Here is a 16629-nt window from a genome sequence, read left to right as displayed (position 1 = left end):
CGTCTATGATCTGTGCCCTTAGGGAAGCCACTTGATTAATTGTCCAAAAGCAGTTCATAATTATCTAGTGCATTTTAAGTGATTTTTAAAAATCCATTCATTTTGTACACTTAACAAATACGTATTTTACAAATATTAATTTATATAACCCTTATAACGACCCAAGGGGTAGGTATGGTTGTCACACAGAAGGTGCACAGAAGTTGAGTAACTTAACCTCAGTCACACAACTAGCAAGAAACAGAGGCATAATTCCAAAATAGTAGCCTTGCCCAAGACCCGAGGACTTAACCACTGTACTGCTCCACGTAGCTTTGTTCAATTTTTTTTTTTTTTTTTTGAGATGGAGTCTTGCTCTGTCACCCAGGCTGGAGTGCAGTGGCGCAATCTCGGCTCACTGCAAGCTTCGCCTCCCAGGTTCACGCCGTTCTCCTGCCTCAGCCTCCCAAGTAGCTGGGACTACAGGCGCCTGCCACCAAGCCTGCCTAATTTTTTGTATTTTTAGTAGAAATGGGGTTTCACCGTGTTAGCCAGGATGGTCTCGATATCCTGACCTCAAGATCCACCTGCCTTGGCCTCCCAAAGTGCTGGGATTACAGGCATGAGCCACCGTGCCCAGCTGCTTTGTTCAAATTTTTTTTTACTGGCTTCCCATTTGACTCAAAGGGAGAGCCAGGTCCTTAGAGTGGCTTATGAAACTGTAGGAGACATCACCCGTGCCAGCTGTGTGATCTCATCTCTGATCACTTCCCCCTCAACACTTCTGCTCCAGCCAAAACACAATCCTGAACACACAGGCGCTCTCTGCCCCAGTGCCTTTGCACCTGTTGTTCCCTCTGGCTATCATGCTTTTTCCCCAGCTCTCACAGGACCTGCTCTAGTTCTCTCCAGTGCCCCCGTGTTGTTACATTTTTATGTCACTGATTACCTCCTGATGTCATACATGTTTATTGTTTGCTTGCATATTGCTTCTCTCCCTTCACCTCGCTGGAAGCTTCATGAGGGTCAGGAATAATATAAGTTTTAATACAGGTAATGCAAGTAATTGGACACTCATGAGCTTCAGGAGTCTGTGTGTTTATTCACTGCTGTAATTCCAGCACTTAGCTTGCAATAGGTACTCAATAAATATTTGTGAATGGGTAAGTGAATTAATGAATTAGGTGACTATTACTAGGCCTGGTCTGTAGATCACGCTCAATAAACAATGACTGCAAATTTTTTTAGTGTGGAAACCAGAAGTTACTGAAAATAGCACAGAATGAGGTTAAAAACCAAAGGTTCTTAGTTGGAGGATTTTTTTTCTTAATATTTAGGAGATACATGTTGCTGAAATTCACCATGCATCAGGCTTGGGCACAGTGCCTGGGATATAAGAAGTACTCCGTAGATGAGGGTTGAGGGAAGCGGGGGAAAGGGAGGGAGAAAGGAGAGGATAGACGGGGAAGGGGAGGTAAAAGAGGAAGACAGGGAAGGGAGGAAGTTTGAACACCTGCTATGTGCTGTGCAGGGTGCTGTGGTGCTGTCAACACAAAGATGAAAAACTGGGCTGAGCCCAAGAGAAACTCTGTGTCTGGTAGCTGGGAAGTGTTCCATGATAGACAGTGCAATATGACAAAGCCACTCTACTGGGTGTGTCCATCTGACTGACTGCATGGAAGTGTCCTCAGAGTGCTTCCATTCTTCATTCCTCATTTATGAGGGGAAGGGATTTTCTCTGAACCCCCGAACTTCACAACTTCACTTTTTCTTTTTTTTTTCAGACAGAGTTTCACTCTGTTACCCAGGCTGGAGTGCAGTGGTGCAAACTCAGCTCATTGCAACCTCCACCTCCCAGGTTCAAGTGATTCTCCTGCCTCAGCCTCCCAAGTAGCTGGGATTACAGATGCCTGCCACCACGCCCAGCTAATTGTTGTATTTTTAGTAGAGACAGGGTTTCTCCATGTTGATCAGGCTGGTCTCCAACTCCTGACCTCAGGTGATCCACTCGCCTTGGCCCCCCAAAGTGCTGGGATTCCAGACGTGAGCCACTGCACCTGGCCTGAACTTCACATTTTAAGCCACAATTGTACCAAGATCCACGTGAAACTTCTTAGACATGAGTGACCTTCTGAGACATTTTCTATCCTTAGTGATACAGGGTAGAGTGCTCAGCCTAATGGCAATTCATTTTCTCATTGCCTTGCAAAAGTCTAGATAAATTACTTTCTGAAGGACTTTTTTTTTTGTCTCTTCCTGCTGTTCTTAGCAAAGAAAAACAATAGCTTGCCAGGGACTCTGGTTGCCCATGTCACCTCTATGATAATAAACTATTACATGGAAAGGCTGGCAGAGGCAAACTCACTCACTCCATAGGAAATGCATTTTGGCTTGACAATTCCAAATGTTTCAAAGAAAAATAGGCCAAACTCAGGTTATAATGTCTGACTAATGAAAACTATGCCGACTGCCACTCTTCACTGGTCTGAAACCAGAGCCAGTATTAATGGGTAACCGTTCACAGGGATCCTTCGTCTACTCGACCCCAGCATTCTCCTGTGGAATGTCCTTATCAGCATCAAAACTCACCACATTCCATAGGGATCTTTCTGGGACCGGGAGTGTAAAGCGAAGCTACCATATAAGGTCATTTTCAGCTGCCACAGTGCTGTTTTCAGGGGCAAAGCTCCCTGTGTCAGATCCTTCTCCCACCAAATCCAGGGCAAGATGGAGAGACTTCTTCTGGGATAACATAGTTTAGAGTCCGACCACAAAATGCAGACATGAGCTGTCACTAATGATGTCTGACATCACTGTGCATTCAACATCTGAAAATGTTTGTCCTTTTTTGGCATCTAGAAAGCCAACCCTTTGGGGCACAGTTCACAAACGCACATTCTGTGTTTACATTCATTACAGACTGTGGATTTCAGAAGGTGTGCCCTATGATGACTTAACTTTCAAAAAAAATTGAAAGAAGAGGGAATTCTGATTTCTAGGTAGCTTTCTAGTGACTGTAACTCTTCTGACACGTGGCTAATGCTCATGCTACAGAGGATGGGTCAAGAGAAGAGAGAACGGGAACCAGCACCCATAGTGTTTGAGGTAGGGGGTGGGTGGGTTGAATTTACCTTCCTTGGAATATGTTTTTAAATTTAATATCAAAATGAATTTGCATTCTTGGGATGTGTATCAACTCCTTGGTTTATCCAACCAACATTTATCTGTCATGAAAGGATTGGAAAGAAAGAGAAAAGGAACAGGAAGAGAAACAGTAATCCAGAAATGTCCTAAATGAAGTATCAAGGGATAATTAAGCATGGATTCAACCTAAAATAGTCATTTTTCCATTTCCAACAAGAAAATGAGAAATATACTCCAAATTATGAAGTAGAATAATCTCTCAAAATAACAAAATATGGGTCTGGCACAGTGGCTCCCGCCTATAATTTTAGCACTTTGAGAGGCCAAGACAGGAGGATTGCTTGAGCCCAGGAGTTTGAGAACAGCCTAAGCAACATGGCGAAACCCCATCTCTACCAAAAGAAAAAAAAAAATTAGCCTATAGTTCCAGCTACTTGGGAGGCTAAGGTAGGAGGATCACCTGAGCCCCAGGAGGTCAAGGCTGCAGTGAGCCGCGATCGCACCACTGCACTCCAGCCTGGCAACAGAATGAGACCCTGTCTCAAAAAATACATAAATAAAATAAAATATAGAAGAAAAGAGTCTATGATAGAATGCAACTGAAAATTAAAATTTGTCCTATGTAGTATCTGAAGTCGTTTTAATTCTTTTTACTCGTAGGAAACTAGAAAATACATGTTTTTCCAAATCACTGAACTGCAGAAAAATAATTTCTTAAATGTAGAGGGAACCATTCTTGTAATAATGGGATGCATTTGGATTTTTTTCCCATTTCCTTTTATCCTCCAACTCAGCAAAAGCTTATTTTAATGGCATTCTCATGAGATCCCCATACATAGCCATAAAACCAACCTATACCGTTTTCAAAAGACATGTTAGAAAGGACCTACTAGAAAAAAACTTTTTCAAAAGCAACTTTTAATATTGGATATACATAAGAGTTATTTTTTCACTCCCCAACTGAACTTTTTGCAAGTACCCCTTAATGAAAACAAAATAAGATGAAAATAAATCTGAGAGTATACAATCCATAGAACAGTATTAGGATCAAAATAGAAGAAGATAAAATAGGTTATCAGAGAAGCCTATTAGCAACTTCTCAAGTCATTGGTGAAAGCTGAAATTCTAAGTATGGAATCCAAATTAATTCATCCTGGGATTCTCCAATACTACAGACCGTGCCTTATACATGTTCAAAAAAATGTTTTGTTTCGTTTTGTTTGTTTGTTTGTTTGTTTTAGATGGGTCTCCCTTTGTCATCCAGGCTGGAGTGCAGTGGCACAATCATGGATCACTGCAGCCTCCACCTCCCAGGCTGAAGTGATCCTCTCACCTCAGCCTCCCAAGTAGCTGGGACTACAGGTGTGTGCCACCACATCTAGCTAATTTTTGCATTTTTTATAGAAATGGGGTTTCCCCATGTTGCCCAGGCTCGTCTCAAACTCCTGGGCTGAAACGATTCACCCACCTCAGCCTCCCAAAGTGCTGAGATTATAGGCGTGAGCCATTGCAACCAGCCTTGTTTGATTTTAAATAAAGAGAAATAAGATTCTAGAGAAAGAAAAGCATGTGTTTGAAAATGCCTAGATTAAGAACAGAACATGAGAAGACCTATATCATTCAACCATGATTTATTGGCCACCTACTAGCTTCCCTTCTCCACTCTAGGCTTGTAAACTACCAGGTCTCAAAAGAATGATGACGCATTCAATCAATGGTTCAGTATTCATCTGTAGGTTCATGCTTCTCAATCTGGGCTAGGCATGGCTTAGGTCAAGTTGTGTGCCAAGGATTACATAAGGCCAAAAATGAATATGAAACATTTTTCTGCAGTGCTCATTTTATGCCAAGAATTTTTGGGGAAGGGTTATTAAAACAATGGTGATGTTATAAAGTAGAATACAAAAGTCATGTAATTTTTAAAATAAAACAAAAAGATTTCAAATATATTCCTGGCATGAGGCAGACTGAAGCTACCTGTTTATTCCCTTTGGCTTGAGAGATGCTTTGGTGGAAAGTCTAAGAAGCGTATCTCTGGGTCCCTTTAAATGAATCTGGAATGCCCAGTGGAAGTGCTTGCAGGATGCATAAAAGAGAGCTACCTCAAATAATGGCCTTCTAGACTCCAGTCTCTAGGCTTTTTCAAAGCCTGCCCCACATTAGCATGATTTTGATGCAGGGCAGGCGAGCCCCAAAGTGGAGCTTAGGCCACAAGGGTTCCTAGCTCTGCCCAGGAAACAATTCAAGGGCAAGCTGGAGGTAGAAGAAAACAGCTTTATTGAAGCAGCAGTGTTACAGCTCCATAACTGCACCTGCAGAGCAGGGCTACCCCATAGGCAGATAGTAGCAGTTCAGGGCAGTCTTGCAGTCATATTTACGTCCAATTTTAATTGCATAACAGATTAAGGGGCAGTTTATGCAGAAATTTCTAGGGAAGGGGTAGTAACTTTGGAGTGTTGCCATGGAAAGGGGAAGTAATGCCCAGGTGTTGCCATGGCAATAGTAAATTGACATGCACACTCATGGGCTGTCTGATAGAAAGCTGCTTCTGCCCCTGGCCCTGTATTTGCTAGTCCTCAATCTCGTCCAGTGTCTGAGCCCAGCCTCTGGAGTCAAGTCCTGCCTCCTATCTCAGTTTGACTCAATTCTCCAGCAGTCTCGGTCTCCATCTTTACAACATTTCTCATCTCTTAGTCCCCATCTCAAGCCTAGGCTTCAAAATCAGAGTGGGGATTCCCAAGTCCAACTTGGTCCATCTTCTCTACTATCTGAATACTGAAGGTAAATGGGTTTCTGTGCCCCACTACAGCCAGGGCAGCACCCAGCTTCCTGGGAATGGTGATGAGACCAGCACAATCCTGATTTAGGCAAGCAAAGGTTAGGCTCTGCACCAGACATTCTACCAGAAGGGCTGGATGTGTACAACATATAGCTTTTATGTTTTCCACTCATACAACGTATAGATTTTATATTTTCCACTCAAATACCCTGACATAGTACACTCAAATTTTCTCATACTAGGTAAAGAGAAGAAAATGTTGGTTTTTAAAAATTGATTGACAGTGGCTTATACCTGTAATCCCAGACTTTGGGAGGCCGAGGTGGGCAGATCACCTGAGGTCGGGAGTTTGAGACTGGCCCGGCCAATGTGGAGAAAACCCATCTCTACTAAAAATACAAAATTAGCCAGGTATGGTGGTGGGCACCTGTAATCCCAGCTACTCCGGAGGCTGAGGCAGGAGAATCACCTGAACCTGGGAGGCGGAGGTTGCGGTAAGCCAAGATCATGCCATTGTCCTCCAGCCTGGGCAGCAAGAGCAAAACACCATCTCAAAAAAAAAAAAAAAAAAAAAAAAAAAGGATTGACAGTCATTACAACGAAAAGGCAGGGATTAGTCCGTTCTCACATTGCTATAAAGACATACCTGAGACTGAGTAAGTATGCATCAGTCCTGTGTAGTGACTGGTGTCCTGTCTTCTGGTAGGTTCCAATGCCATTCTGTTGGAATAGATGTTAAATATGATTCGAACCAGGAAAGTATAATCAAAGTAATGAAGATGCCATGAACAAATAAGCAATTACGGTTTTAATGACTGTTACAGACTGTAAGGACCTTGACCACAGGAGTCATTTCTTGTCATCTTTGGACTCCTGGCACAGTGACTGCTGCCTGCAAAGACATCCAGGCTTTGACCATTTCTCACTGCCTCCATTGTGACATCCTGGCTCAAGCCACCAACACCTCTCCACTGTGTTAACAGAAGAGCTTCTTAATTGGTCTTCTTGCGTCTGTCGTTGGCCTCTGTGATAGTTAATTTTATTTGTCAATTAGGCCCAGATATTTGGTCAAACAGTATTCTAGATACTTCCATGAAGCTGTTTTTTTAGATGAGATTAACATTTAATGAGTAGACTCTGAATAAAGCAGATTGCCCCAGAAGCGTTCTTTCCCCAGAGATCTGCATGGCTCTCTCTTTCATTGCCTTTGAACTGTTGTTGCCTCCTCAGGAAATTCTTCCTTAATCACTATTTAAATCTCACATGTACTGTGCTCTCCACCAGCACTCTCATCCTTATTATGCAGCCTTATTTTTCCCTGTAGCAGCTGTCACCTTCTAACACACCCTATCATTTATTTATTTCCTATGGGGCTCTCCTCACCACTACAATGTAAGCTGCATGAGGGAAGGGGCCTTTTATTCCCAGCCTGCTAGAGGCACTCAGTACTTATTGAATGAATAAATAAATAAATACCTTCTGCTCCCAGGAAAATTATTACTTATATGTTCTCTTTGCATCTTCAAATTTTCTCCTTTAACTCTTTTCTGTCAGCATTTAAAAGATCTGCAAGATTCCCCATTTTAACAAAACAAAATAAGACAACAAAGACCAACAATGAACTTTTTTCTATGGTTTTATTCTTAGTTCTCTATGCTGTTCATCTTATACCATCTCCCTGGGTGACTTCATCAAGACCCTGGTTTTCAGCCATGATATGCTGATGACATCCATATAAAGACGTCCATATGTAACGACCATATAGAGACTATGGTCTCTAGCCCAGCTGGCTCTTCTGGAGTTGTAAGTTCAGGCAACTGACTAGTATGCATCCTCTGTGTGCTTCACAAGCATCTCAAACTCAATATTTCCAACATTGAGGCCAATAGCATTCCCCTAATCACCTATGCTTTTAGGCAGTGGCCTGTATGTGACACCCATGTCCAGCCAACTGGTCCAAGCCAGAAACCCAGGTTCCCTTGTACCTCCTCCCTCTTCCTCACCCCCAAATCTAAATTTCTATGACATTCTTTCCATTTTACCTCCTAAATAGCTTTCAAACCCATCTGTTTTCAGGGGCCAGCTCAGACCCTCACCACTTTTTGTTTCTCTGACTACCCATCACTTTAACAGTCTGTCCTTCCTCTTGTCTGTTCCCTACCATCTTAATTCATTATGACTGCCACAAGTGATCCCTCTGAAATGCAAATCAGATCCTGCCATACCTCAGCTTAAAACCCTTCCTTGGCTCCCACATAATTCAGAAGACAGTCTAAAATCTTTTATGATACAAATCCAACCTACCCTTCCCACCTTGTTTCCTGTCATCTCCCTTCTGCTCTGCGGTTTTCTTTTTCTTTTCTTTACTTTTTTTTTTTTTTTTGAGACAGTCTCTCACTCTGTTGTCCAGGCTGGGGTGCAGTGGCTCGACCTCCGCTCACTGCAACCTCCCAGGTTCAAGTGATTCTCCTGTCTCAGCCTCCTGAGTAGCTGGGATTACAGGCGCATGCCACCACACCTGGCTAATTTTTGTAGTTTTTAGTAGAGATGGGGTTTCGCCATGTTAGCCAGGCTGGTCTCAAACTCCTGACCTCAGGTGATCTGCCTGCCTCGGCCTCCCAAAGTGCTGAGATTACAGGTATGAGCCGCTGCGCCCAGCCTCTACACTTTTCCCATGTCAAAATGAACTCAGCTCCCCACACTTCATCCCAGTAGTCGTTCTTGCCTTCATTCATGCTGACACTCTGCCTGGAACTCCCAACTCTCTTTTAATTGACAAGGCCAGACATACTTATTCTTAAAGACTCTCCTCATGTGACTTCCTCTTCAGGATGATTTAGAGACTCTTTCTTTGAGGTCTCACAGCATCACACACGGTGCCTCTACTAGCATCTATTACCCTGAATTGAAGTTGATTTACTTACTACCTCCATCTTTCTAAACTTCACATTTTTTGAGAGCAAGGAATGTGTCTTTATACATTTTTTATTCCTCATTCTTAGCTCAGTTCCTGGCATAAAGTAAGTACTCAATAAATCTCGTTTAATTGTAATAATGATTTTCTTGTCAGTTCCTAGCATAGCATAAAGCTAAATAAATCTTAGTTAAATGAAATAAATGGAATGTGACATGCCGGGCAGCTTGAGATCGAGTGAGGCAACTTCACTGAGAGCCTAGGAAGAGGATTCTAACAGGGGGATGGCGGATGAAGGATCCTCTTCTGTCTCTTCGGGGGCAATGTGTCACAAATGGAAATCGCAATTCAGAGCTGTGACTGGGGTCACAAATGATGATGGGAAGGAAGGAAGGAAGGATTTTTGAAGCAGGAAGTTATGTCAACAACTAACCTCACATCACCCTAATGGAAGTTTCCATTTGCACGGAGAATAAAAGAGTAGTTATTTGGAGATATTCCAAAGCTGTGGGATAGAGGCAACAGGATCAGTGGCTATAGAGGAGAACTTGAATGCATGCCAAGGAGAATGCCTAGTCCACACCCAAGAACCCTTCTGGAGTAATGATAGAAATGGAGAAACTGAGATTCTGTTGGCTGAGGGCTGAACTGCCAAAGATGACTTATAATGTATATATACAAGTTCATGGATTAAATGTCTAAATAGAACATACCTCTTATTGGAATTCCATTGACATCACTTCTGCTAAAGGAAGCTTCTCAACCACAAAGTAGAAGAGGATGTATGCAACTGTCTAAGTGTAGGAACTGGTATAAAATTGTGTGATCAGCTAAACATGGGAATGCTATTATTTTCTCCAAGTCACTGGTCACATATTTGAATACAAAAAGGTCAAGGACAGGGCCTTTTGCCACAAGACTGAGGCTTCCTTTTAGTTTGACATCAATAGGGACCAGTGGTTCCACATACTACTAATTGGTCTGATTGTCATCTAGCCTTAGTTGCAAGATTATTACAAAAGACCTTATCAAATGCCTGGCTGAACTCCCCTTACCCTGTGTTTATGGCAGTGGGCTTTATGAAGTTCTGCAAAGGTGAATGGATAGCTATTCTGGTAGATCTCTGAACTTCTGTCTTATCCAGTAGAGTAGCTCTACTAGAAACTTCTTTATATATTCAGATACAGGTAAAGATCTCAATGAGTTTTTTTTTTTAAATACATAAACCAGTTACCTATGGCATCAACCAATTTAGCAATTTGATTTAAAAAGGAAACTAGGAGAGTTTCGCATACTCATAATTATCGTACACAGGTTGGTTCAAAGTCATCATGATTTCCTTTCTGAGGACAACCAGTAGTTAAATTTGGAGTCAGATGTATTCTGTGTGCCAGCTTTTCTGCTTATAAGCTATATCACTCCCAGACAAGTTACTTAAATTCCTCTTGGGCCTCAGTTTTATCTGTAAAATGTGTATAGGACCAGTTAATTGTGTTATTGTGTGGATTAAACTAGATGTAAAATTGTAGAGGAATCCTGGCATATTGGAAGATTTTTTTTAATTAATCCATTCTAAAATTTTTTTTAACCGCTGACATCTTGCCTGCATGATGCCTGAGTACCTACACAAGTCAGAATCCTTATTTCCTCCATTTTGAAATCAGAACATTTCCCTGGTTTAATCTGGCCACTCTGTGTTCTCTGTTCATGTGTTTATCTGCATATATTTATTGAGCACTTACTCTATACCAGGCAATGTTCTAGATGCTGGAATACAGCAATGAATGAAAGAGATCAGACCCATGCTCTCAGGGAACTCGTCTAGTAGCTAGATTCGTCCAACTTTGGAACAAGTCAAGTGCCAAAGACTATCAATGATTTCATCACCGAGCAATATAATTTATCTGGAGTCAGAGATGAAAACGTATTTCTAACACCTTGATATTCTCTTAAGTATACTTTTCTATCTTGAATTCAGTTTTTCTTGTGAGGAAATTTCATCTCTCTTTTCCAGTTTGGAAAAGAGAAAGATCTTTCTCTTTTGGAAAAGAGAAAGATTTTCCAAATCTTTTCCAGTTTGGAAAAGAGGAAGATCATTCCTCTTTATAGAGGACAAAGACAAAATAAGAATTGCATAATTTGATTTTCTTTATATTAATATTTTCCCAGCTTCCCTTGGCAGTGTCTGTCCTTTTTTGAGCTCTGAACATAGCTTTCAAAGCCCTTTGGCTTCCTCTACCTCATTCTGTTGTAAGAGTCCTGACAACAGCTACTTATGTTTTTTGTTGTTTGTTTGTTTTTGAGACACAGTCTTGCTCTGTCGCCCAGGCTGGAGTGCAGTGGCGCGATCTCTGCTCACTGCAACCTCTGCCTCCCAGGTTCAAGTGATTCTCCCACCTCAGCCTCCCAAGTAGCTGGGATTACAGGCACCCACCATCATGCCTGGTTAATTTTTGTATTTTTAGTAGAGACAGGGTTTCAGCATGTTGGCCAGGCTGGTCTCAAACTCCTGACCTCAAGTGACCCGCCCACCTCGGCCTCCCAAAGTGCTGGGATTACAGGCGTGAGCCACCGTGCCCGGCCTGTTTGTCCTTTGTGGTAGGCTCTTTGTAATCTGAATTTATGAATAAATATCTGAGTTTACCAGAGACCTCCTGGCCGGTCATAATGGTCAGTGCTGTAGCACTCCCTTTACTTAATTTAGTTATGTGGTAGATTCTCTCTCTCTCTCTCTGTACTCTCCTTTAGATCTCTCCCTGAAGAACTAAAATTTTATAACTTTCTTCCTAAAATCTGATATCATAATAATTCCCTAGACCTGTGCTGGCCAATGGTAGCCACATATCCAATTATAAATTTTCTAGAACTCACATTATAGAAGTAAATGAAATAGGTAACATTAATTTTAATAGGTTTAATTCAATCCACTATTTTAAAATATTTACATTTCAACATATAATCAATAAACATCATTAATGATATACTTTGCATTCTCTTCTTTTTGTTCTGAGTCCTCAGAATCACATATGTATTTTTGAACTTACCGCACATCTCAATTCAGACCAGCCCCATTTCAAGGACTCAATTGCCACATGTACCTTCTTAACACATCTCTAGACCCATCATGCAAAAGCTATTCATGCTACCCATTATTTCCTTTTAATACTGAATTAATTATTTCTCATTAAAGCTTTTGGTTAGTAAAAACCATGAAAAAGAATTAAATTCCCTTAAATTCTAAAACTGAGCCAGTTTGAAGTAGTATTTGTCGTATTATGCACTCAAGTCTGTGACTTTTGCTTTGTCTCTTTCTCATAACTTGCATATTAATGCACCTAACAATATATTTGAAATACTTAGCACCTTAGTAGGGGGTCACTAAACATCTCTGCTTTCCATTGCTTTTCATCTGTAGTGTCTTAGTTTGTCATTAAAAAACATAGCGGATTAATTGAGCTTTAAACGATATTCCACAAACAAACAAATTGCAAGATGTTTGATCTCATTAATAAGCAAATAAATGCAAAATGAAAGAACAATTGGGAGCCATTTTAGCCTATTAATTTAGCAATTTACTTTCAAATGACTACATCTAATGAGGATAAGACCTTGAAAACTGTTTTTCTGCACACCGTTAATGATATTGTCACAACATTTTAAGAAAACATTTTGACAATATGAGTCAGTAATGTTAAAAATATTTATCCCATTGATTCTGTAATCATCCTTCATGGAATTTATCCTAGAGAAATTATCAGTGATATTGACAATAATATTCATATGGAATGCTTTCTTCAGAATTATTTATAAAAGCAAAAAGTGAAAACAACCTCACTGTCCAAAATGGGAAATAGGATAAGTAAATTACACTTGTTCATTAGGGAGCATATTGACTAAGTATTGAAATTATAATAATGAAAAACTTTCAGGAATAATAAAAATATAAGAATAATATGTTAAGCGAAAAGCATGTAATTAAATTACATAGGCCAGCTGCTGTGGCTCACGCCTGTAATCCCAAAACTTTGGGAGGCTGAGTAATCCTCATAACAGCTCTATAAAATTACCACTATTATTATCCCCATTTTGCAGATGAGAAAACAGAGGCCCAGGGAGCTTCTAGTCACACAGCTTCTAAGTGGCAGATGCAATAATATTAGGTGATGAGCTTACTGTTGGAAGTTACATGACTGTGTGGGACTAACATTTTTTAAATGTTTTACAAAACATTTAGCTGTATTGTAAAAAAAAAAAAAAAAGTATGTTTCAAAATAGAACTTAAAATGTTCCTGTGTTACTCCATTCTCACATTGCTATAAAGAATTACCTGAGACTGAGTAATTTATGAAGAAAAGAGGTTTAATTTACTCATGGTTCCACAGATTGTACTGGAAGCATGGCTGGGAGGCCTCAGGAAACTTACAATCACAGAGGAAGGGCAAATGGGAAGCAAGCACGTCTTCACATGGCAGCAGAAGAGAGAGCGAAGAGGGAAGTGCCACACACTTTTAAACCATCAGATCTCATGAGAACTCACTCCCTATCATGACAACAGCAAGGGGGAAATCTGCCCCCACGATCCAATCACCAGGTCCCTCCCGCAACACTGGGAATTACAATTCAACATGAGATTTGCGTGAGGACACAGAGCCAAACCACATCAGTTCCCAATACAAAAAAATTATAAATGCTTGAGGTGATGGAAATACCCAAATACCCTAACTTGATCATTACACATTCTATGCATGTAATGAAATATCACATGTACTGCATAAATATGTACAAATATTGTGTATCCATTTAAAAATTTAAAAATATGTACTTGAGAGGTAAAAAAATTACACACACACACACATTTCTATGAAACATACAAATCAAAGAAAAATACTGAAGAAAATATCCAAAAATAAAAATAATGGTTCCATTTGGGTAGTGGGATGTAGATTATCTTTTGGATAGAACCATATTCCATGCTTTAAAAATAAATATTGTAACTGATTTAAATTCTAAAATGAATTTGTACACTTAAGAAGTCAGTCATATGATATGAAGGTGTTGCAGAAGCGTATTTAGCAATTGTCTAGTGGCCCAAGAGAGGACTCAGATCCTGGTTCTAGCCCCTAATTAGCTGTGAGAACTGAACATACTTTATCATGTTTTCTGGCCTCAGTTCCCTCATCTATAAAATGAAGAATAGAAGTAAATGACATTACACATTTTCCAGGTCTAATATTCTATAAATTTACAAAAGCACAGGCCAAAATGATCTCTATTGTGTTTTCGTAGTGAGCATCAAATGAGATAACATTTAGGAAAGTAGTTTAAAATATGAAAAGCATTACCATGTTACATTGGTTCTATTATTAAAGTTCAGCTCTGTAACTACACCGTGTATTGGATTTTGGCAAAATTAATCAAACAATATTGACTATTGACTTCTGAACATATTTTATTATGTTCTTTTTATCTATTTATTTTAAAAATTGTATCACTTATTTTTTTTATTTTTATTTTTTTTAGATAAAGTCTCACTCTGCTGCCCAGGCTAGAGTGCAGTGGCACAATCAGGCTTGCTGCAGCCTTGAACTTCTGGGCTCAAGCAATCCTCCCACCCCAGCCTCCTGAGTAATTGGGACTACAGGCACACACCACGACACCTGGCTAATTTCTTTAAAACGTTTTTGTAGAGTTGGGGTCTCCCTGTGTTGCCCAGGCTGATCTTGAACTCCTGGGCTCAAGCCATCCTCCCACCTAGGCTTCCCAAAGTGCTGGGATTAGAGATGTGGAGCCACTGTGCCTAGCCTATTGTGTCCTTTTTAGATGGGTTGACAATGGGCAATGTTTTAACAAATCAATGTAGACAAAGTAACAGTGCTCCTAAACAAGTGTGGTTGCTCTGTATGTCGAATATATTAGCTTACCTCTTAGTTTACTGTTAGAATGCTATTGTGAGAATTAGACATTTTTGAGAATTTTTTAAAAACTATTACTGGTATTATTAGCCCATTTAGTAACAGCTAAAATTATATTTTTCTGTGCTCTTTTTTTTCTTATTTGGTTATCAAAACTTGGAGATTGTCAAGAAATATGCATATGCCAGCTGTGCCTGGAAGTTCAGCTTAGAAAGCAGTAAAAATATTTGGCATCTTGAGAGTTTTAAATACTGAAAATAAGGGCCATATTTTTACACCTATATACCAATCAGTAAGACATTTATTCCTGCTAACTTGCAATACAAACTTTTGGTCTTAAATGGGTGAATTAATTTATTCAAGAGATGTTAGCATTCCAACCCAGTTGCAATGTGTCGGGTACTCTTATAGGTGTTGACAAGAGAATAAAATAGAAATGGTAACTCAAGGAGTTTACCATCCTGGGGAGGGGTGTGGAAAAACACTACAAGAGCCAACAGATAAAGAAATTAAGTATGAAAGGAAGGAATTAGGTGCCACAAGAAAAGACTAAGAAAAACAGGCTCTATGTTAGAGTGGATGCCTAAGGAGGGTCTCTCTGAATGGGTGACCACCAAAGCCAAAAGAATAAGAAAGAGAGGGAGCCGGATAATGCAGAGTTGGGACAAAAGAGTTGCAGGCAGAAAGCAAGCAGTGCACAGGCTCCAAAGGGGCAAAACTGACTTGTGCAAGGAACTGAGAGAAGGTCAATAGAGTTGGAAACTGCGGAGTGAGAGGAGGTGGGAGGAACAAGGTGGGATTTAAGAAATGGGAATGAGCCAGTTCAAGGAGGGCCTGAACCTCTGGAAAGAAACTTTTGTTCCGGATTCAATGGAAAGCCACTGAAATGTTTCTACCCTGCTTATTCAACTCTGAACATTTTTATCTTCTATTTTTAAAAATAATACATATGAACGGTAAATAATTCAAAAGGAACTAAAGGTTTTATATATAGAATGAAGATTCAGCCTGTCCCATTTCTTCCCATTCCTACTACTCCCAAGTCCTGTATCCAGAAGGTACAAATGTTGGCAGCATAAATCTGCATAAAGGATAAGAGTAGAGATGTGTGCATACATATTTATAGTTTTTCTCAAAAGGTAGCATAATATACACATTGTTCTACAATTTGCTTTCCTTTTTACTTAGTATATTTTAGCAACATATCAATACAATACAACACAACACAACACAACACAACAATACAATGTAAGTACCCTGACTCCCTTACTATTTTTTCTTTCAGTGACTCCATAGTATTCCATTGAAGGCATATCTTACAGTTTATTGAATCTCTTCCTTATTTGGCCATTTAGCTTGCTTCCAACTTTTGCTGTTACACATAATGACATAAATATCATTGTTCACATTTTTCCCACATGTGAATATGTCAATAAGAATAAATTCCTAGAAATGGAATAAATTCCCAGAAATATGCATTTTTCATGTTTGATAGAAAGTGCCAAATTGTTCTCCAAATTGGTCAGACTAATTATTTTACTGTCATTAATAGTATATGAAATTAATTATTACTCAATATAGTCCTTCAAATAGTGCAGAAACATTTTTGTTGTTGTTAATCATTTGTGGAAAATGGATACTGTACAGAAGTTTCAGTTGGCATTTCACTTATGAATGAGGTAGAACATTTTTCAAAGATGCCAAATTCATTCATATGTCTCTTCCTATGAACTATTTCATGTTTTTGTTCATTTTTCCTTTGAATTATTGGCCTTTTCTAATCGATATGTAGGTATTTTATCCATTTATAACTCATTTTGCATGTTGTATTTTTTATCCATGCAATTTTTAAAAAATTTCTGTGTCATCAAATTTATTAGTCTTTTTTTCATAGTTGCTGA

The 16629-nt window shown here is 39.7% G+C and overlaps 1 protein-coding gene across 3 annotated transcripts in view; it reads right to left on the bottom strand.

Moving 5' to 3' along the window:
* The window catches only part of HIVEP1 (HIVEP zinc finger 1), a 225368-nt gene that overhangs the window by 19671 nt on the left and 189068 nt on the right, over positions 1–16629 (bottom strand). For all 3 annotated transcript variants that reach the window (XM_054557203.2, XM_054557202.2, XM_054557201.2), the window contains exon 11: positions 6549–6622. In XM_054557203.2, the coding sequence (XP_054413178.2) occupies positions 6549–6622 (74 nt within the window). The remainder of the gene's footprint in view (positions 1–6548; positions 6623–16629) is intronic.

This window comes from Pongo abelii, chromosome 5 (genome assembly GCF_028885655.2).
Source record: "Pongo abelii isolate AG06213 chromosome 5, NHGRI_mPonAbe1-v2.0_pri, whole genome shotgun sequence".
NCBI classification, from domain to species: Eukaryota; Metazoa; Chordata; class Mammalia; order Primates; family Hominidae; genus Pongo; species Pongo abelii.
This window is presented reverse-complemented; position numbering and strand designations above follow the sequence as displayed.